Genomic DNA, 21,589 nt, shown 5'->3' with positions numbered 1-21,589 from the left:
TCACAGAATGAACTTACTACTTTTGCGATTCACAAAATGAACTTAGGACTTTTGCTATTCACAGAATCCATTTACGACCACTAAACTTACGTCCGCACTCGGGCCGGAATTTCCGCGTCCGGAGCGGAAATTCCGGGCCCGGAGCGGAAAGTCCGCACGCGGGCCGGAAAGTCCGCTCCGGACGCGGAATATCCGCTCCCGGGCCGGAAACTCCGGCCTCGGGCCGGAAATCCCGCTTCCGGGCCGGAACATCAGAATTGGGACCAGACTACATTAACTGTTGCCATTGATCATTTGAGCCAAGGGGAAACACCTGTTCAAGTCCCTTCCATCCCCCACCATGCATCAGCTGACGCACTCCAGCCAATCCCAGCCAACAGCTCCAGTTAGCCATCATGTTGCTAGTGCCTACCATCCCCCACCATGATCCAGCTGAAGCCAATTAACACTGATTGACCAGCAGCAAAAAACATTTAAAAGCAGCACACAGTGAAGGAACCGGTTTGGCCACAGACAGTTTGTATTTGCAAGCAGAGACCGGCTAAGAAAATGGAGCTCCTGAAGAGAAAGAGGAACTATACAGCAGAGGAGACCACCATGCTTGTGGAGTTCATTGTCAGGCACCACTAACGCCTCTATGGACTCCCACCCTACTGCACCAGTGGGACCCAGAAGGCAGCCCTGTGGCAGCAATTAGCCACTGTTGTCACAGCATTGGGGGAGGAGAGGCGCACTGTCCAGGACCTTAAAAAGAAATGGCAGGATGAGCGGCTGAGGGTAAAGGAGAAATACTCCAGGATGGAATTACAACGGATCCTCCCAGCCGCACACTCTGGACCACGCATCCGCCTCACCACACAGGAGGAGGACATCCTGACAACCATACACCCCCACTTGGTCCATGGGCTGCCTGTCAGTGACGTCCGCTACGTGGTACCAGGTAAGTGGGATGAAAAGTTAAAGTGCATGAATAGAATGTCTGTGTTGCACTGTCAGTGTGAATAAGGAAGTAGTCCAAAGTGTATAAATTAATCCGTCAGTCAGAGACTCCTGTGTCACCCTCTGTATGTAGCACTACAAGTCCCACAATCCTTAGCGATGGAAATGGCAAATCCCTCCCCCACTTCTGAAAACATGGCCACTGTCCAGTTGCATTAATACACCAGCCCGCTAAGTAGCAATTGACAAATAACAGCAGAGATGCGCCAGTAACAATGCCACACCCAATCCAACTCTTGTGCAACCGCGGATGCGTCACATTGACAATGCGGTGCACTGTGGCGCTGGGATAGACAGATGGGTGTCGCAACTGATGGCATTAGGGGGATGCTCTGCTGGAGTAGTGTTGCAAGTGTGACGCAACTCCAACTATGTCCATGGACCGCCTACACCTAACGTTCAGGGCAACTCATTACAGGTGCCTCAAGCTGGTTTAAGTTTGCATGGCAACACCCTATGAAAAGTGACTACGTGAAATGCCGTCGATTACAATGCATCACTTGTACGAGGCATAACCAAATAAACACACACCCTGCCTACATCACAGCTGATGCATGTTTAATGTTGTGCAGGACCGCACACCGTGAGGCATACCCATAGATGCATTACATTGTGAATAAGTCTAAATGTGTCACCTGTATTACCCCACCGCTGTGTCACAGAAGTGACGCAACTGCGGTGTAAATGTATTACAAGGGGCGTGGAAACATGCCACTAAATCTCTAAGAAGTAAATCACCCCGTGCAAGCTTAAAGCACAAAGCAGAAGGTGAGAGAACCATCTGGTCCAAAAGTCAGACACCTATTCTGTTGTACATTTCCCACCCTGCCACGCCACTACGACCCCAATGCACCACTGCTCCTACCTGCCCAGTCAGCAGCAGTACTGCATAACACTGTTAGCATGCAGAAGAAATGGTGAAATCACAGAAATGTTCCACAAGCACATATTCCAGATGTTTAGTTTTCTCTCTTCTCACCCATTGACACATTCAGCCAGAGCACAGACAACTGCCGCAGCAGAGGTCCCTGCTTCGACTGGGAGGCATCGCCACCGTACACCCTCACCGAATGGTAAGTCAAAGTGGCCAGGAGATGGTCAAAATGCATACATTGCCAGGAGTGACCGAGGGACATGTAGCGCCCACATATGAAAGTCAACCAGAGATGTACAAATAGCTGCATTACTATTGGAGTAGTCAATGGACATCCACCTTTAGCTAATAAGAATTGTGAACAGCTGAAGACAATATATTACATGTCTTGGCTCATCAAACCTTCGTAATTGCGGAACATGACATGTTTTACAGCAACAGGCCCAGACCTGGGAATCCAATCCTGTTATCGAGTGCCACAACTACTCAAAAGGGTGCCCCCACTATGTTGTAATGGTGTCTGTAGACGTAATCAATCAAAGTAATTGACTAAAATATGGCTATGATGAACAAGTGAGATCCCAGGGTCATTAGTATTGACAATGCATACACTGTCCAACTTTGAATGTTTCCAATATAGATCAAATGCCCAGTCCACACAGCTGGTCATGTACCACTTACATTGTCTGGCTTCTGTGTTGCCCATCAACAAAACACGATAGTGGACCTCACATCAGGATCCGTAGACATGTCATTGTGATATAGGTTGCATCCAGGTAGTGGGCCCATTCGAAGTAATGTGGGAGCAATTATGATATTACGTATAACACACTAATGCAACGCTGGTGCCCACAACTGCTTGTGCTCATCCTTTGTGCCAGAAATCTAGTGCATCACATGTGGCTGCCGGAATGTTAAGTAGCAAAACACACTTATCATTGTAGGTACAACGAGGTCCTCCCAGAATCAAAGACACACACTGACTTCTGCTACAAGGTTGGCTGTGACATCTGTTCAGGGCCCACACACTGTTCCCGTGCTGGGCCAAGGGAGGGGAACCCAAGAATATATCAGGCTGACTGCTCAAGAAATGTGCCTTTCACGTCCGCCGTATGTTGCATGTGTATTACAACACTGTTGTTCTGCATCACAATATGCTCACATATGGCATTTGAACCCATGCAAGATCAGACCCTGGTGGCTAATGAAAGGATGACACAAAATGTATGCCAAGTGAGTGCAGAATGGACATTCAATAGTACCATGAGTCATATGAAGTGACCAAAACACAACCGGCTTGCAATTCAATGATAGGAAATACCATGATGAAAATAGCATTGCTGAGGCCAACACTGATGCCAGTAGTGTACCTTTGAGATTAATGTAGGAGCTGCTAAGGTGAATCTTCATGCAGTTACACCTGCTAAATGACTAGGCAGAAGTGCAACACGCTAATCCAGTGCAGGCTGAAGGCATCAAAGCCTCTCAGCCTATCCGCAATGTGTGAGTATAAACCAAATGTTACATTCTGCTTGCCTCCTCTCCTACTGTATTCACATGTATAGGTTAGTGTTTGACAAATGAGGTTTGGATGTCTGCTGTACAAGACACCAATCGTCGTCAGCTAAGTAGTACCATGATCTGGGAAATAGAGTACGCAAAGAGAGGACACTCAAAGGACGGACGTAAGACATCTGTGTTCTCTCATACAAATATGTGTGACTTCATGCGTGGGGAAGCACAAATGAGCAACATCATGTCCCTGACTATTGTAAATCTCACACATGAAACCCTTTCTGACTTGACAACAAACAACATGAGACTCTGGAAATATGTAAGTCTGAATGGCAAAGGTGATAGCAGTGTAATGGGGAGGAATCGGGGTCATTTATCCCTTCCTATCAGTAATCTTCTCATACATGTGTGTCTGTTGATGTGTCATCTGATTGATGTCACTGCTGTGTGGAGGGAACGGCTGGCAATTGCTGCATGTGAGCAGGTGCCCAAATGTACAGTTCAGGAGCTACACATGCTGCACATAGTCCTGGATTACCCACAAATGGTCATTGAGAATGACATGTTGGCTCAGAACTACCATCTGTTGTTGCAAAATATAGACCTGTATGTCTTATCACAGCTGCTGACCGGATTACACCCCAGCAGCGTGCACCATCCCGGGCACTCAATGACATCCTGGCTGCAGCTGTTCACCCCTCGCGCAGCCGTCCTTCAGGTAATTCTAGCATGAGGTGTCTGTTGATGTGTCATCTGATTGATGTCACTGCTGTGTGGAGGGAACGGCTGGCAACTGCTGCATGTGAGCAGGTGCCCAAATGTAAAGTTCAGGAGCTAAGCATGCTGCACATAGTTCTGGATTACCCACAAATGGTCATTGAGAATGACATGTTGGCTCAGAGCTACCATCTGTTGTTGCAAAATATAGACCTGTATGTCTTATCACAGCTGCTGACCGGATTACACCCCAGCAGCATGCACCATCCCGGGGACTGAATGACATCCAACCCTCGCGCAGCCGTCCTTCAGGTAATTCTAGCATGAGGTGTGTCACTGGCTTCGACTTCAAAGCCATGTCAGAGATCCAGATTCCCCTCTGCATGTAATCAGCAGTTGTTGTGTACAAAGTGAAATACAAATCAGGAGTGTCACGTGCCTGTCTGACAATTGGTGATGCAGATAATTGAGAATGTTGTCACTTCCCTCTACAGCTGCTGGTTCAGGGACAGCTAGGCCCGTGAGGAGACAGGTCCAGCAGGTGACACTAGGGGGGAACACCAAGGGACAGAGAGTTGTGGCTGGAGCTGGTGAGTTTGCCTGTATCTGTGTAACACCTCAGTGCTATGGTGTGAGCTGTCATTTGTGGTGGTACCCTACACAGGTCACATGATCCTCATCTGTTGATGCAAAGTACAGTTGATACAAACCCTTGTGTTGCACCACATGTCATACCAGGTCAATCCCCAATACGGTTGCAACCTCTGTTCCAGGGGATGCTGATGACGAGGATGACAGGCCTATGACCAGTGCGGGCCGACGTGGAATCAGAGGGGAGAATCCCCTGATCCTCCAAGCTGTGATGTCGGCTGCAAGCACTGCTCAGGAGGAGGAGGAAGAATTTCCTGAGGACCTCTACTTGGTGGATGATGAGGACTACATGTCTGACGATGAAGATGCCAATGCGCGATATTGTGCCAGATTGGCTAAATCGGTCAGGGCATCAACTCCTCTGCCAAGCAACGTCCCTCCGCCTCCTCCCAGGCATACCATGGCCTGTCCCCAGACTCGAGCAAACCAGCCACAGCACACACGCATCACAACACAGACATCACTCCCTCACAGTCCTCACGTCCAGGAGCAACATGGTGGTTCCCCTACCCACTCTTCCCTAGACAGTGTATCCCTGCCATCCTCTCCACCATCTGGGGGTAGTACCAGCCCTGTTGTGCTGCTGGAATCCCCTGGGCACCATTCACCTGCCCACAGGCTCCCACCTCCCACCCCACCCCCTGCCGTAGGACCTGCACATCCCATCCATGGCAGACAGCTGCAGAGAGGGCCTGCACCTGGCTGTGATGACCAGTGGGAGCAGGACTTCTTCCAACAGCAGAGCGATGTGAGGCAGGACATTAGTGCCATAGGGGCTACCCTGTCCGCCATGTCGGACTCCCTGCAGGACATGGTCCACTTCCCTCAGGCGGTGGAGAGACTGAGCCAAGTGTTGGATAGGATGGATAGGACTTGGCAGGACATGTCCAGAAATATGCGAGACATGCTATCCATCCAGAGGGAAGAGAGTGCAAGACACCATGCCTTGGCCATGAAGATGATGGAGGGCATATTAAGAGTGAGCCAACCTTTCCCTTCACGGTCAACGCAGGGAGGGGAGCCATCATATCTGCCCACAGGACTGCACATCCCCACACCTGTACCAACTGCACACCAACACAGCAAAGGGAGACATCCACACCAGCGGGCTGAACTGGCACTCCCAACACCACCCCCTGTACAGGCACTCCCACCACCTGCACAACCACCACCACCACCTGTACAGTCACTCCCGCCACCTGCACAACCACCACCACCTGTACAGTCACTCCCGCCCCCTGCACAACCACCACCACCTGTACAGTCACTCCCGCCACCTGCACAACCACCACCACCTGTACAGTCACTCCCGCCACCTGCACAACCACCACCACCTGTACAGTCACTCCCGCCACCTGCACAACCACCACCACCTGTACAGTCACTCCCGCCACCTGCACAACCACCACCACCTGTACAGTCACTCCCGCCACCTGCACAACCACCACCACCACCTGTACAGTCACTCCCGCCACCTGCACAACCACCACCACCACCACCTGTACAGCCATCAAGTGTGCATACACCATCTGCCCCAGCACATGTGGATGACCCTGGACAGTCCCTTGGACAGTACCCACCTCCACGTAGGCGGCGAGCCAGACCTGAGCACTCGGAGCGGTCATCCCCCCCCCAAATTGCGGCGTCGCACTCACCAGTGACAGGAACCCAGGACAATGTGATCACGTGATTGTGTGTGCACCAAATAAACACCTACCAAAAATAATAATCTGTTGTGTATCATGTCCTGTGTAACGTTGCAGGTGGCCTCGAGATGTGAGAAGGTATGTGTGTGTGTGACACAGTTACAAGTGTAACCCATCGTTGCAACCAGCCATTATGTGCATAGCAGATGACTCACCAAATATGTGTCCATATTCAGAACCAGACATTCAGAATGAAGTAAAACAAGTGGAAGTTATTAGTATTCCGAATTGTATTTTAAGAAGGTACAAAAGAACAACCGTCCATTTGGAAGGGAGAAAGGAAAACAAATGATGATCTTAATGCAGAGGGAGATGGGAACCTGGATTGGGGTGGGGCAAAAAAAATATAACACGTCAGGGAGCGTCAGGGAAAACAGTCTATTTACAAGGGGAAAATGAAATAATTGTTCACGTCAAAAGTCAAGTGTCCTTCTGGTCATCCTCTAGGACCACAATGTCCAGATCCTCAGAGTCCGATGCAGGCACATGTATGGCGGGTGCAGGAACAGGCACCACTTGGGTTCGTGCCACACGAGGAGTACGGGGGGAAACAGTGTGGGGCAACGGACAGGGGGAGACATTGACAGTGGTATGGGAAGGGATTGGGGAGACAACAGACGAGATGGCTGCGGACAGTGAATTGATGCTGGTGGTGAGGGTGGCCATTGTTCAGAGCATGTCCTCTCGCATCATGCGTACCTCCATACACACTTGTAGCTGGATGCGAGCGGACATGTCTGGCTGACCCTCACACATCCACATCAAGTCCACTGGCACAGCCACAGGAGGAACAACACCGGGAGGGGCCTGGGTGGAAAAGGAGGGATGTGGTGCCTGAGGTCCGGAGCCAATGATGTTGGGGAGCTGGCGGCTACGATGAGGGGGACTGGTTGCAGGGGATGCAGCTGGGTCCCCCGATGGAATGGGGAACTCTAGAGGTAGGGAGGGGCTGATGGCAGGCCCAGATTGTTTGTTGGCCTGCCCCGAGGACACCTTGTCAGGGACCACAGGTGAAGATTCCCGAGGAGAGTAGCTCTCCAACACCTCATGGTCCGAGGTGTCGTGTTCACCCCCCCCCCCCCGATTCAATGTCTGCAGACTCCACCCGGGATGTGGCACCAGCATCAGGGTGTCCCTTGTCAGTCCGGGTGGGCGCAATCCCCTTGCCTCTTGATGTTGAGGGTCCCTCCTCATCCTCCTCTTCCTCTCTGGTGGAAAGAGGGTGTAGCCGCCGCCGCACTGGTGGCCTCTTGTTCCGGACCTGGTCCTGCTGCCCTTCTGTTTCGCCAGCTGTGCCTGCTGAAATGTAAGCAAAATCCGAATGTTATGTTTGTGTCATGCAGGACGAGACACATTCATAGGAGCCAAGGTCAGACTTATTTTCCTCTGATCACACTCAATAGTTGTCAGTGTCTATGAGCTGACATTACGTGTATGTTCACCGTCATTTCCTGGATTGAGTCTGACATGGCCATCTCACGTGGATGTGTGTGGCTTACACAACTGTATTGGCCAACCCTCAACCTGGCATTCTGGGGATCTGTGTGTCCTGCCACAGCTACATGTGCAGGTTCCAAAAGCAGTCCACCAATGGAGAACATGAAGTCCCGAATCTCAGATTATGGCCATTCATAGGGAGTCGCAGCTATTGAAGGTCTGGACAAGTGTCATCTGCTTTGTAGCATTGTATGGGACACGACAAGTGGCGAATGTGGGTCACACATGCACTGAGGCTCTGGCCTATTTCTGTAGCTAAATTGTGAGTCTAGCCTTTGGCTGTCCCCACACATGTACTGACAATCCAGTGGCACATATTAGCTTTGGTGACTGATATGGTAATGCAGTACACCGCTGAACACTGGGGGAATTTAGTGACAGCTACCTGTACATGTGAAATGTGAAACAGGCCACTGAGGCTGAGACGTCTGTCAGTGGACACCCCTTGTAAATTTAGAAGCGCTTCAGAGTGATGCAAGGATGTCAAAGTCTGTCTTGACTCCATGGCACATGATGTTTTGACACAATTGGAACCCAAACTCTAAAAATGCAATGCAAGTCATAGCATCCAATACCCTTTGGCCTGCCATGCGCACACTGGACAGTGTCTGTACCATTGCTCATCCAATGCACACATGATTTCCTAGTGCCAATTGTAGTGGTGCGGGAAGAGCTGATTTCAGTACAAATGCACAAATATGGCTCATTTAGCCAGTTGTCATGACGAGACTCCAACTCCCAAAATGCACTCTGCCCTGTACAGTCCATATGCCACAGTGTGCCTTTTTAAGCTTGGTTACTGCTGCATGGACACGGAATCTGTGAATGGAGGCATCGGACACACAATGGTACAGCACTGTTTCACTCACATCATACTCCCAGACACATTTAGCATATGATGCACTTACCATGTTCCTGCTGCTCATGCTCCTCCAGCTGAGCATGGAGGGTCGGCCAAGCTGATCGCAGGACCCTCCTGTACAGTGGGGATAGGCGAGGACGATGCACATGGTGCTGGGAAGACTGGCCCACCAGCTCCTCAGCCTTGTGCCGGGCCCACCGTTTTAGGTCCTCCCAGCGCTTGCGGCATGCCCTCGCACTCCTGGTGTGGACTCCCACTGCACTGCAGCGCTCGGCGATGTTGGCCCACAGCCTGGCCCGGGCTGCATTGCTCAGCTGGTGTTCAGGGTCCCCATATAGCAGAGAAAATTTGGCCAGCACCCCCTCAGCCAAGATGTCCAACTCACTTTCAGTGAAAGGGGGTGCCTTCTCTTCGTAACCCTCAGCCATTATGGGGATAATAAGAAGGATGAGAGCAGCAGGATGTCAGAGGATCTGTCTGTGATAGAGGATGACTCAGAATGGAAACAAAATGGCTGCTAACTATTTCCTGTGATGTATTTCCTGCCTCCCACTTCCTGTAAAACATTTCCTGAATGAAATTATGTGTTCCGGGTCATTTTCGGAGTTTACGGCCCGTGAGCGCAGTTTCCGGTTCCGGAGCGGGGGGTCCGCACACGGGCCGTACGCTCCGTAATCGGAGCTTCTGCACACGGGCTGTACGCTCCGTAATCGGAGCTTCCGCATTTTAGCCGCAAACTCCGAAAATGACCCGGAACATATAATTCCATACAGGAAATGTTTGACAGGGAGTGGGAGGCAGCATATACATCACAGGAAGTAGTTGCCTGCCATTTTGTAGTCATCCAGATCCATCCACAATCTGGAATCACATCTACTGCCATCCTGCTGTTCTGTTGTGGAAAAAAAAAAGAAAAGACAGTGCATGTGAGAATTATTTAAATGTGACAAGAGGGTGAAGTGACCATTTCAAGACATTTCTGCAGTTTCTGTTTCAGTTTCTCATGCTTTGCATTATGGTACATGTAGTCCATATTAGGTGCTCATTTGCAGAGTTGTGTGATGTGTTCCGGAACATTGTGTTTGAGAAGTGTGGATATATCACAGACACATGGGGGCAGATTTACGGCTTCTGGCGCATCTCTGCTAATCAGCAGAGATGCGTCAGAAGAGTTGCGATGCATCTGCCCACCCGTGCGCCAACACAGATGCACCGCATTGACATTTCGGTGCACCGTGCTGCTCGGATGTGCAGATGCGTGACGCATCCCCCGTTGGAAAGGCGCCGCATTGCTGGAGTTGCGTCGCATGCACAACGCAGCTCCAGCAAGGCTCGGGGGTGCCCTATCCCTATGATGCTGCGTCAATCCTTACGCCTGCTTCAAGCAGGCGCAGGGTTTTGACGCAGCATGGCCTTAAAAGTGACTGAGTGAAATATTGTAGATTTTTAGGAGGCGTTTCTGCGCCCGGAAGGCCCCCCCCCTGCGCCAGAACGCCTACATGTGGCGCAGGCCTTTACAACGTGACGCATCTCCCAGATGCGTCATATAGTACATACCCCGCAGCATGGCGCTGGCTTTGCACCGCCCCAGCGTCACAAAAGTGACGCAACGGCAGCGTGAAAGGGCTGCAAGTCCCACGTTAATCTGCCCCGTGGTGTCTGATTGACCCATTGCATCACTCACGTCGTGGGCGCATCATTTGTGGGGGAGTCACATCTGTTGATGGCACAGGGCCGACAATGCTATGGTTATGGCCTTTTCTGATTAAGAGACCCATCCTCATGAGGTCCGGCTGTGTCTCTCAGTACATGTATCATCTTGCATCTGCTGCTATAGATTCTTTCGGGACATCCACTACACTGATCGCTGACATGGGCACATGTGCTGATGCAGGCTCAACCTTTTGACTACTGTCAAGAGCTGTGATTAACATGCAGTTAGTGTGGCTTGCAAAGTTGCCTCAGGAAGGAATTTATTGACACAGTCGTGTATATCCAAGTTTCATCATTGGCAACAGACAGCAATCCACATTTGGTCCATTCCACTACAGGTTGCTCATGTGAAGAACGTGGCAACAAGCTGCTCACGGACTTGCATGCCCTGACCTGGGTTATGTGCCATGGCCCGGTTTCCCAGATTCATAGGTAGCCGAGGTTCCAGCGGTATCTGTAAGCCATGCGTTAAGGCAATGTTGTGCAAGACACAACAGGCTAAAATGATCTTGCACACTACTTCTGGGGAGTACTGCAGCACCCCCCCTGTACGGTCGAGACATCTGAATCGCGACTTCAACAGACCAAAAGTGCGCTCTATGATGGCTCGAGTCCGTATGTGTGCCCTATTGTACCTACGCTGTGGTACAGTGTCTGCACGCCTGTAAGGGGTGAGGAGATGTGGGGTGAGTGCATACCCAGCGTCACCTGAGTAGAGGGGAAAGGGCAGTTGGTTAGATTTCCCTCTTTGACTTGCACAGGACATGATCTATACTGTATTACATGCATTGTCAGGTGGGCCCTGTATCTAGCTTTATGATTCTTATAGTACAATGGTTAATTTTGGGGGGCATTCAGACATTTCAAAAACACATATTCCTCCTTTCTAACGCTTGGTACTTACCCAGTAGCCACATGTTGCCAAATTCTTCCGCAGCCATCCGCCGGGCAAGAGGTGACATGCGGAATATGAAGCTGTCATGGGTACTGCCGGGGAACACCGCATGCACATCAATGAACCTCCCTCTGGCATCACAGACAGCTTGCACGTTGATGGAATGCCATCTGTGTCTATTGCAGAAGATGTGTGCAATGTGGCGGGGTGGCTGAAGGGCCACATGGGTACAGTCAATTGCACCCAGCACACGTGGAAATTGTGCAATGCGAAAGAAATCTCGTGCTGCCCTTTGTCTCAGGGCCAGTGTCGGTGGCATATGTATGTGGTGGTGGGATCTTGCAGTGATGCATCGCAGTACCTGATGCAGGCACCGCGACTGGCTCGCCTGGGATATGCCCACATGGTCACTGGAGACCCTTTGGAATGAGCCAGTGGCGAAGAAATGGAGCGCTGATAGGATCTTGAGGTAAGCTGGTATTGCATGTGAGCAGCAGGTCACAGAGTCAAGTTCCTGCTCCCACTCACATACCATATCCAAGATGATTTCTGGAGGGAAATGGTACCTGGCCCTTATATCTTGACTGGACATTCCAAATAAGTTGATCCTCTGTCTGAAGATCCTCTCTGCTCTGGCTCTCCTCCTCCTCCTCCTTCTTAAGTGGTTTTGCTGCATGGCAAGGGGCAGTGCAACAAACACATTCAGTGACATGTTGAAAGGGTTTGTGTGTGTCTGCTCTGCAGTTATACGTGCTTCTGAGCTAGGATTGGCTGGAGTGTGTCAGCTGATGCATGGTGGGGGATGGTAGGGACTTGGACAGGTTCACCCTTGGCTCACATGATCAATGGCCACCAAACCGGATTTTCCGGCCCGTAATCGGAACTTCCGGCCCGGAAGCGGATGTTCCGCGTCCGGAGCGGACTTTCCGGCCCGCGTGCGGACTTTCCGCTCCGGGCCCGGAATTTCCGCTCCGGGCGCGGAAATTCCGGCCCGAGTGCGGACGTAAGTTTAGTGGTCGTAAATGGATTCTGTGAATAGCAAAAGTCCTAAGTTCATTTTGTGAATCACAAAAGTAGTAAGTTCATTCTGTGAATACCAGAAGTACTAGGTGCATTCTGTGAATACCAGATTGGTACTAAGTTTAGGATTTAGTCTTAAGTTTGTTCTGTGAATCGGGCCCTGAATGTTTTAAGTTCACTTTTCCTCCAACCACTTTTTTTCACAATCCTGGAAGAAGTTATATGTCTGCCCCTGTCAGAAGTACATTTCCAACCTTTTTCAGTATGGTAAAAAATTAGAAAAGAGTTGGTGCAAACCCTTAAAGCACGCAAGTTAGTAGGTTTGCACAGACTCAAAAGGGCATTCCAACCCTTGAACTATTGCTTACCACTACCTTCAGCCCCCGTATGTAGACCTGCAGAAACATAGCAACATAAGGGAATTGCTAGTATTCAACCCTACTATGGTACGAGCCCTGGCATAATTAGAGAGGCTATATCAGAACTCTTATATAATGAGATTGCTGCCGTAATTTGTCGCCGCATTACATGGCACAAAAGGGACAAGTGGATTTTGTTACTGGACAAGTAGATTTATGAAGCAACCTGCCCCATGGACAAGTAGATATTTTATTAAATTCCACACCCCTGGGCCGAGTGAGGCCGCTCCCACCAATCCTAGGTCTTCTCTCGTGCTGGTGAGAGCAGCCCTAGGATTGCCCAAGGGAATTGCTGCATCCGGTTCCTGTGTCGAAAGAAGTAATCCAGAGTGAGGACATCCCTGAGTTCAGGTACGTTTTGTAAAAATATATATATTATTTTAAGTGTGCGCGTGCCTGCCACCCTCTCCCCGTAGATGCCAGCCGCCACAGCTTTAGATTCTACTGTTTGGCTGCCAAAAAAAACCATAAAGCAGCAGCCTTTAGTATGTACACAGCGAACTTAAGGGATGGTACGAAGCATGGCCCCTGCTGATCTTAAGTTTCTAACGTGGATATGTCGCTGTACTTGATTTTGTAAACATCATGGACCTTCCCTCTTCACTACCCTGGAAGTGAGTAGCTTTTCTTGATGCCCTCGCACACCCCGAACAATGTCATGCTTCATCATGGGGCGGTGCTGCAATGCCCTACGGAGATCTTTTGAATGATTTAGCCGTATTGGTGTGTGCGGGTCTGATTTTAAAGTGGTGTTAAGTGCAGTGTTAAAAGATGGCTAGAGGTGAGTAGCATAGCCTTAAAAATCACTCTCGTGCACTAGAATCGAGTGCAGGTCCCGCAGCTGGGCGCAGATCGATTGAAGCAGATGAATGTGCAGCAGCAATCAAGCTGCTGCATTCTGCACCTCCTGCAGGTGCTGACATGAATATTAAGGTAAGCTCAAACACAGCATATTATCATAGTCCATCTTGGGGTGATCATGGTGTTAATTGCTTTTCTGTAGGGTGCCTTGGATTCCCACGATATGTCAATAATGCCATCAGTATACCACGGCCAACTTTATATTAGGAATGTGTATCATCATACAATGGATGCCTGCAAAATGCTAGGAATTTCCATCATTTAGCCAGAACCAGCATTCTGTCAGTGTTTGGCACCGTCAGATATTCCAGAATTACCACACCTAGGCTCAGGCCAGCATTATAACAAGGTTAGACATCATTCTGCAATTAATGCCCACAATATCTCAAGATGTAATGCTGTTGTTCCAGGGCAATCTGTGTACCAAGGAGGATCACCCTCATTCCTTTGATGCCTACACAATGGTAAGAATTATCACCACAGTGCAAGGGCCAGCATTATACCAATGGTGAGCTCTGCAATGCTTGGAATGACCGCATTATGGCAAGAATGACCTCTTTTATTCCTGGAGTGGACACTATTATACCTACAATATTCCAAAAATTGGCAGTTTTAAACCAAGGCCATCATTGCATTGTACTGGGGTGGCCACATGCTGCCATGGATTCCCACAATATGTCAATTACCGTTACTGTACCGGTGCCATCCATATGCCAAGATATGGTTACATTGTGACATGGATGCTTATAATGTGCCAGGTACTTACTACCATTAAGCCATGGATAGCAATATAACAGATGTTGGCATCATGATGCCATAGATGTTCACAATGTGCCAATAATTACCACCATTGTGCATCATTGGATCAGAGTTGGGCGCCATTATGTTTGATGTAAACAGTATTTCACGATTTACCACCCTCGTGCCAAGGCCAGCGCTATGCATGGTTGGGCCACATAACGCCAACAATGTCCACAATATTCTAAGAACTACTACCAGTTTGCAAGTGTCAGCACTGTACCAGGGTTTGGCATCATCATGCTGTGAATGCCTACAACATGCCAAGATTACCACCATCATGGCAAGGGTAGTATTGTACCAAGGATGGGCATCATCATGCCATATATGCCCGCAGTATGCCAAGAGCCACCAGCATTATCCCGGGCCACCAATGTACTAGGGGTGGACATCACACACACTTGTGCACACACAAAGATGTGTGTGGGTTTATAACTTTGTGCATCATTAACAATGTGTATAATGTATTGTCACACTCAATTTACATGTTTATACTGATATGATACTATTTTTATGATGAGTAGAAATGACATTTCTAGCTATGCATTAACCAGGTCACAAATTAAGTTCAAACATCATATTTTCTAAAAATGGAAGTCACCTCTGTGTACATCGAGTTTTGTTCTAGTATCCCCGGACGACATTAGCAAAGAGCGTGCCGAATATTTATTCATGTAGTGGGTTAGTGCTTAGGTGTTAAGGCAATATGATGTTTATTTTTCATGTGCTCTTATTTGCTGATGGAATGCTGCATTAGTTGACATCACAGTGAGTATGCAGATCTTGCAATTTCTCCTGCAAAAAAAATGTATAAAACCTCCCAATGTTGGGGGTGAGCCAGAAGGCTTTCCTGTTATACTAGGGATGCTGTCAGTTACTCTCTGAATTTTGCTGTTCATTTGGGACTTAAAATAATTTTTGCTTTTGCATTGCTGTATATCCTTTCCATTGAGAGCCTACAGGGTGTTGCTTCTGTATCACCCATTTTGAAATTTTAATAAAACCCTTTGGCCCTCATATCAAATCAGCATTTTGTGATTACCAAGTTGCAATTTTTAGCAAATTGCTATTTAGTAATCGCAAAAATCTTTATATGTAAGGAATCGGCAAACATTTTGTGGTTCCTTAATATTACCTAATAGCGATTCGGTAAATAGCAAATCACTATTAGGTAATATTACTCCGTTCGTTGCTATGGGCTGGAAGGCCCATAGTTGCAAATGATTTGCATTTACTAATTTGCGATTATCTAATTAGTAATGGCAAATTAGCTAATGCAAAGCCAAGGGTGCCCGGTGGCCCAAGACCCCCTAAAGCACCCCCAAAAAAATAAGGGCCATATGTATGAAAGTTTTTTGCATTCACACACGGTGTGATTCTGTAAAATCTTCCGTTTGTGAATGGAAAATAGCCTTTCATGATATATGAAAGGCTTTGTAGTCGCAAATGTAGGTAATCGCAAAAATTGCAATTACCTAATATTGTGACTACAAATAGGGAATCACAAATTGTGATTCCCTTAGCACATGTCTGAAGTATTTTTCAAATGCAAACTGTACATTTAGAAAAATGCAATTACCAACAACTTCAAGTAGATGGTAACCATGCCAAACTTTGAAAAATGCAAAGCTGCATTTTTCAAAGTGCCATGTAGCACACACATGCCCCTAGGGCATCTATGCTCTTTACATGTGCACATTTATTTTTTAGGGGATGCTTTAGGTGGTCTTAGGCTCCAAGCACCCTGGGCTTTGCATTACCTAATTGCAATTCCCAATTAGGTAATCGCAAATTAGCTAATGCAAAACCATTCGCACCAATGGGCCTTTCGGCCCATAGGAACGCATGGAGTCATATATAGCGATTCTCTATTTACCGAATCATTATTAGGTAATATTTAAGGAATCGCAAAATCTTTGGTGATTCCTCTGGTAATCGCAAAATGCTTATTTGATACATGTGGCCCTAAATGTGCACATGTAAAGTGCACACATTCCCTAGGGGCATGCGTGCGCTAAATGAACCTTTGAAAAATGCAATTTTATGCATTTTCCAAAGTTTGCAACTCTATATACCAAGGATGGCTGCTGGGACCAAATCATCAAAGACGTCGAGCCATCGCCATGGACTAAAGTGAGGCTGTGACCGGTGGGCCTAGCCACCCCGAAGAATCTGCCCTTACAGACTCCCATGCACCAGGAGGACGATGCACCCTCACAGGACTTCAGTCAGAAGCCAAAGGACTGACTTCCCCCGCTGCGAAGGTCTTGACTTACTGCATCACTGTGTGCTGGAATCTGCTCCGATCGCTGGGAAGAGCGGCTGCACCACTCTGGAGAGTGAGCTTGCGCCCGCCTGATAATGCCATGTGTACAATGAGCTGCCTAACTTTCCTGAACAGGATTAGATCTCGTGAGTACCCGTGCTGAGGGTGCCTGCTGTAATGCCGAACGCTTCTGTGCTACAGGAGCGGAAAATATTTGAACTATTGGGGCTCCAGGGATTCACTGCTAAGGGTTCTGCGGCATTGTAGACACTTTTGACTGAAATACTGAAGAGCCATAAGGGAGCTATAGAGTGAGGCGACCAGTGAATGGGGAATAACACTGAGAAGGTTACACAAAGGAGAGTGAGACAGAAATTTGCCTGACGATCAGTAGAGCCCCGATCTCAAGAGTGATTGTATTGTTGCATATGAATGCTGTATCTCTTTGCATACATAGAGTAAGAAATAAAATGCTACTTTTTCTTATAAAAGCAAGTATTTGGCTGGACATTAATTTATTGTTCGTACTGTTTGTATTTTGAGTTATGAGTCGTGTTCACTCACCTGTATCTACATCCCCCCACCCCAGTCAGCCTTGACTACTTGCCCACAGCTACCACTGAGAGTCTGGTGCAGAAGAATAACTTGGCCGAGTCAAGTGGTATCCAAATTTTAGGTCGGGTTCCGGGACATCAGGAGTAAAAGACCTGAGCCACCACAGTTGGGCCCAGTACCGGTAGCCCCTGCATGCCCCATGGCCCTCCAAAAGAGGTTCTGACAAGAGATATTGGGCATTTATTTTTCTGGAGTGTAGTGCCTTCCCCTTGTTCTTTTAGTAGGGGTATTGGTGCTGCATCCTTAAAGAATTTTGGAATTATCACATGAGCAAGTGAATCATTCAGTAAAGTCAACATGGGATTCTAGGCTACAGATATCATTGATTTTAAGATACAAAGGTCACAGGTCGTGTAGTGATCAGAATTTCACCTTTGTCATCAGGGTTTGAAGTCGATCTTGGGAGGAAGATTAAAGATTGTTAGGATTCCTACCAAAAGCTGCTAGTTACTGTCTGCACTTCTGAGGAGAATGCTTTCTTTAATTAGTTTATCTTATCTATAAAGTAGTCATTTTATCTGTCACAAAACACTTGTGTGGAGTTGATGTTCTGGGGTTCTCTATCTGGAACAGAAGCGTGTCCAATACTTTAGAAATCTTTCCGCATATTGTGTGCTTTTGCTATGTTATTAGCGTAGTAATTAGTCTTTATTTTAGTTATATTTGTATTTTTTATCCGTAGGCGAAATGAAAACTTTCCAATGCAATCAATGTGTGTTCAGCTGTGCGAAGCTCTTCAGCCTCATACGTCACCAGAGGAGCCACACGAACGAGAGACCACATATGTGTCACCTATGCAGCAAGGCGTTTCGCACCGTGACCCTCCTGCGGAACCATATGAATACACATATGGGTATGCTGCCACTCTAGTTATCCATGTATCTTGTAATTCTTGTACATAATTACCATTTAGAAGCCTACAGAAATGCTCATTTTATATTGAGTTATTCCAATTTGTTTACCGCTATCCACAAATATTATCACATCTAAGAACTTTCTGCATTTAACGCGCTTTTCTTCAGACCTGGGATGGCCATTAAGGAGGGAAAGATTGTTTGATCATGTCTGTTGTTGGAATTTGAAGAGTGTAGTTAGTAGAGATTGCGTACAGTAATCACGTTTTGGAGTGATTTGAGTGAGTTAATGTGAAATTAAAATAAATTTGATCTAGGAAGATCTTTGTTGTGTCTGATGTGTACGTGTGGGTGTGCAGAAGGACTTTTTTTCTCCCGAATAAACAAGGGGAACTGTCCATTGGTCACCTATAGTATAGTGCTTTTTTGTATATGCATGCAGCAACAAAGGATGGATGGAATACTGAATGAATCAAACATTCACCCCCAATCAAGAGATCTGGGTTAAATCCATTGTTCTTTTGCTCACTACGCCACCCCAGTTTGGACCCAGCCATATGCAAATCATTCTTGACCCAGCTCCTCATGTGAACAGTCCAGCCCGAACTACCAAGCTGGGTCCTCCCTGGCCCGGAAGCAAGCATCAAGGGACCGGTTTCGATTTGATGCCCCTCATCAGCCAGGCTAGCTTGAATTCAGTGGCACAACGAGCAAGGGATCCGAATCTCGGCATACCCATCCCACTTAGGACGAAAAGTGCTGCGTCAACAAATGATGGACGGAATGCTGACTGAATCAAACATTCACCCCTAGTCAATCGATCTGGGTTAAATCCATCGTTCTTTCTCTCACTATGCCACCCCAGTTTGGACCCAGCCATATGTAAATCAGTCTTGATCCTGCTCCTCATGGGAACAGTCCTGCCCGAACTGCCAAGCCGGGTCCTCCCTGGACTGGAAACAAGCATCCTGGGACCTGTTTTGGGGTAACACCCCTCACCAGTCAGGCTAGCCTGAATCCAGTGGCCACATCTGGGCATACCCATCCCACTTAGGCCAAAAACTGCTGCAGCAGCAAATGATGGACAGAATGCTGAATGAATCAAACATTCACCCTCAGTCAAGAGATCTGGGTTAAATCCATAGTTCTTTTGCTCACTACGCCACCCCAGTTTGGACCCAGCCACATGCAAGTCAGTCTTGTCCCTGCTCCTCATGGAAACAGTCCAGCCTGAACTGCCAAACCGGGTCCTCCCTGGACTGGAAACAAGCTTCCTTTGACCGGTTTCGGGGTCACATCCCTCATCAGCAGGAGTCAAGCTAGGAATGGCATGGGGAGCAAAAACATGATGGATTTACGCCCAGATCTCTGTACTGGGGGTGAATGTTTGACATTGTTCAGCATTCTGTCTATCAATTCTTCTTGTTGCATTTTTGTATATGCATAGCAGTCCAATTTGAAAGAGGCATGTTTTTGAGACATGGTTTCCTGGTGGTGAGGCAGAAATTCCTTGAAATGCAGTTCATAGTCCCTATAGCTTGTGTAGGTGTTTCGGCAGATTTTTGGGAAGAGACCCCCTCGAATGTCATAAGATGAAATTTTATGTCAGTCAGAAATTCTAAATAGTCCCTAAAGATTTTTGATGGTGTGGTACTTTCTGGGTATCTACAGAAAACTCCACCAAAAATGGTGGCATAGGCTTTAGTTAAAACACAGTGAGCTGACGTACTTAGTAAGGTAGCATGAGTGATCCAAGAAGTGTGGCTTTTACATGCATGTTAATGAGACAGGATTCCCTCTGCGAATTCTACTGAATAGAGTGATTAGAACCTATGAAGAAATGCTGCCAACCAACAATACAGCCCCCTTTTTATTGGTATTTGTAAAACGCTGTGATCCCAGCCCTGTCCCTTAAAGGAATAGTGGCTGTGATTGGCATGGTGCTAAGGTAGATTGTGGGCCCCCTGGACAGCCTTCTGTAAAACCCTCAAGCTCAAGCTTAATATTTTCTATCTAGAAAGAAGAGCAGGGCAGCTTGCTGGGCATGGCCCTTGCCAAGATGGTACCAAGGTCCCTTGCTTTTCAGGAATCCTTGGACGGGGGGGTTGAGACTATTTGGGTCTCAATGAATCTGTCTGTTCCTCTGCTGTTGCTTTCTATTGCACATTATGAGATTTGCTGCTAGTGGCTTCTGCTTTTATCCTAAATTATTTTAAACAGGATGTCTTTATTTTAAAGGAAGAAATAAATATTCTATATTTTTATGTATTTATTCTGTACTTTTATAGCAACTGCCGAAGTGAAGATATATGAATGAATGAAAACCCAAATGCACCCCCACATTGTCAGTGTGTAGAGCTGTCCCTCACAGAGAGCTTCCGATCTGCAATATATATCATCCCCTTTGAGGTGTTGGTAATATCCATCCGATCAAAGGTTTTTGACTGTGGTAGAGGTTGCAAATCATTGTTAAAACATTCTTCCGGAAGAGGCACCATGTCTGTCAACCTAGCTGGCCTTCCAAACCTGGAGTTGGCTTCTGGCTCCGAATACGTTTCCAGTCCCCGCCCAATAATAATTCTAGATTTGTAAAGCACGACTAAGGGTATCTAGGTGCTGGGGGCCCTTGGGGAGATTAAGTGAGATTAAGTGAGCTATTGCCCAGAGTCACATGAAGCTCAGCTGAGCTGCCTCCGGCGCTGGGCATCGAAACTCGACCACCACGCTCATGGGTCAGCCGCTCTGGCCGCTGCGCCACATCTCCCCACCCACGAAGACCCCATGTCCATGTGTTTGTGGCAGGAGCCGTTGAGTGGTGGAAAGGTGACAGTAGAATCAGCATTGATTTACAAATCTGCCATCACTTATCATTTATGAAAACAAAAAACATATAAATATTGCCCCACAGTTGCTGAGAGTTTTTCTGTCTGGGACAGTCACGGCTGGCATGGCTGTCCTAGAGTCAAGGGCATATACTGGCAGGAATGGCGTCGGCGAGGGAGTCCTATATAGGGCAGTCTGTCTGATGACCAGTGTCGGGTCAGCAACAAGGATTATCCCAATGGAGCGATGTCTGGAAACCGCGTTCCCCCAGCCTCCAGATGAGGTAGGGAAGCGCGGGGAGACAACAGGGTCAGCCACAATTTTTGGGGGCTGTTCTCTTACCATTTTTCTCTAAATAGCACCCTATTAGTCTATTCCATTATAAAGGGGATCAGAAAGATGAGACAGGCATGAAAACTTCCATCTACCATCAGAGCCTATATATACTTTTCTTACAATGACGCCAGACGATGGAACTCGCTCCCTCTGCCCTTGCGGAAGGAA

General features: G+C 47.8%; 1 protein-coding gene across 1 annotated transcript in view; it reads left to right on the top strand.

Moving 5' to 3' along the window:
• The window catches only part of CTCFL (CCCTC-binding factor like), a 232,565-nt gene that overhangs the window by 74,408 nt on the left and 136,568 nt on the right, over window positions 1–21,589 (top strand). The window contains exon 5 of the mRNA XM_085615156.1: window positions 18,091–18,261. Within this exon, the coding sequence (XP_085471282.1) occupies window positions 18,091–18,261 (171 nt within the window). The remainder of the gene's footprint in view (window positions 1–18,090; window positions 18,262–21,589) is intronic.

This window comes from Triturus cristatus, chromosome 7 (assembly GCF_964204655.1).
Source record: "Triturus cristatus chromosome 7, aTriCri1.1, whole genome shotgun sequence".
Classification (NCBI taxonomy): Eukaryota; Metazoa; Chordata; class Amphibia; order Caudata; family Salamandridae; genus Triturus; species Triturus cristatus.
Note: the sequence above shows the minus strand (reverse complement) of the source record. Positions and strands in the feature narration are given on the sequence as shown.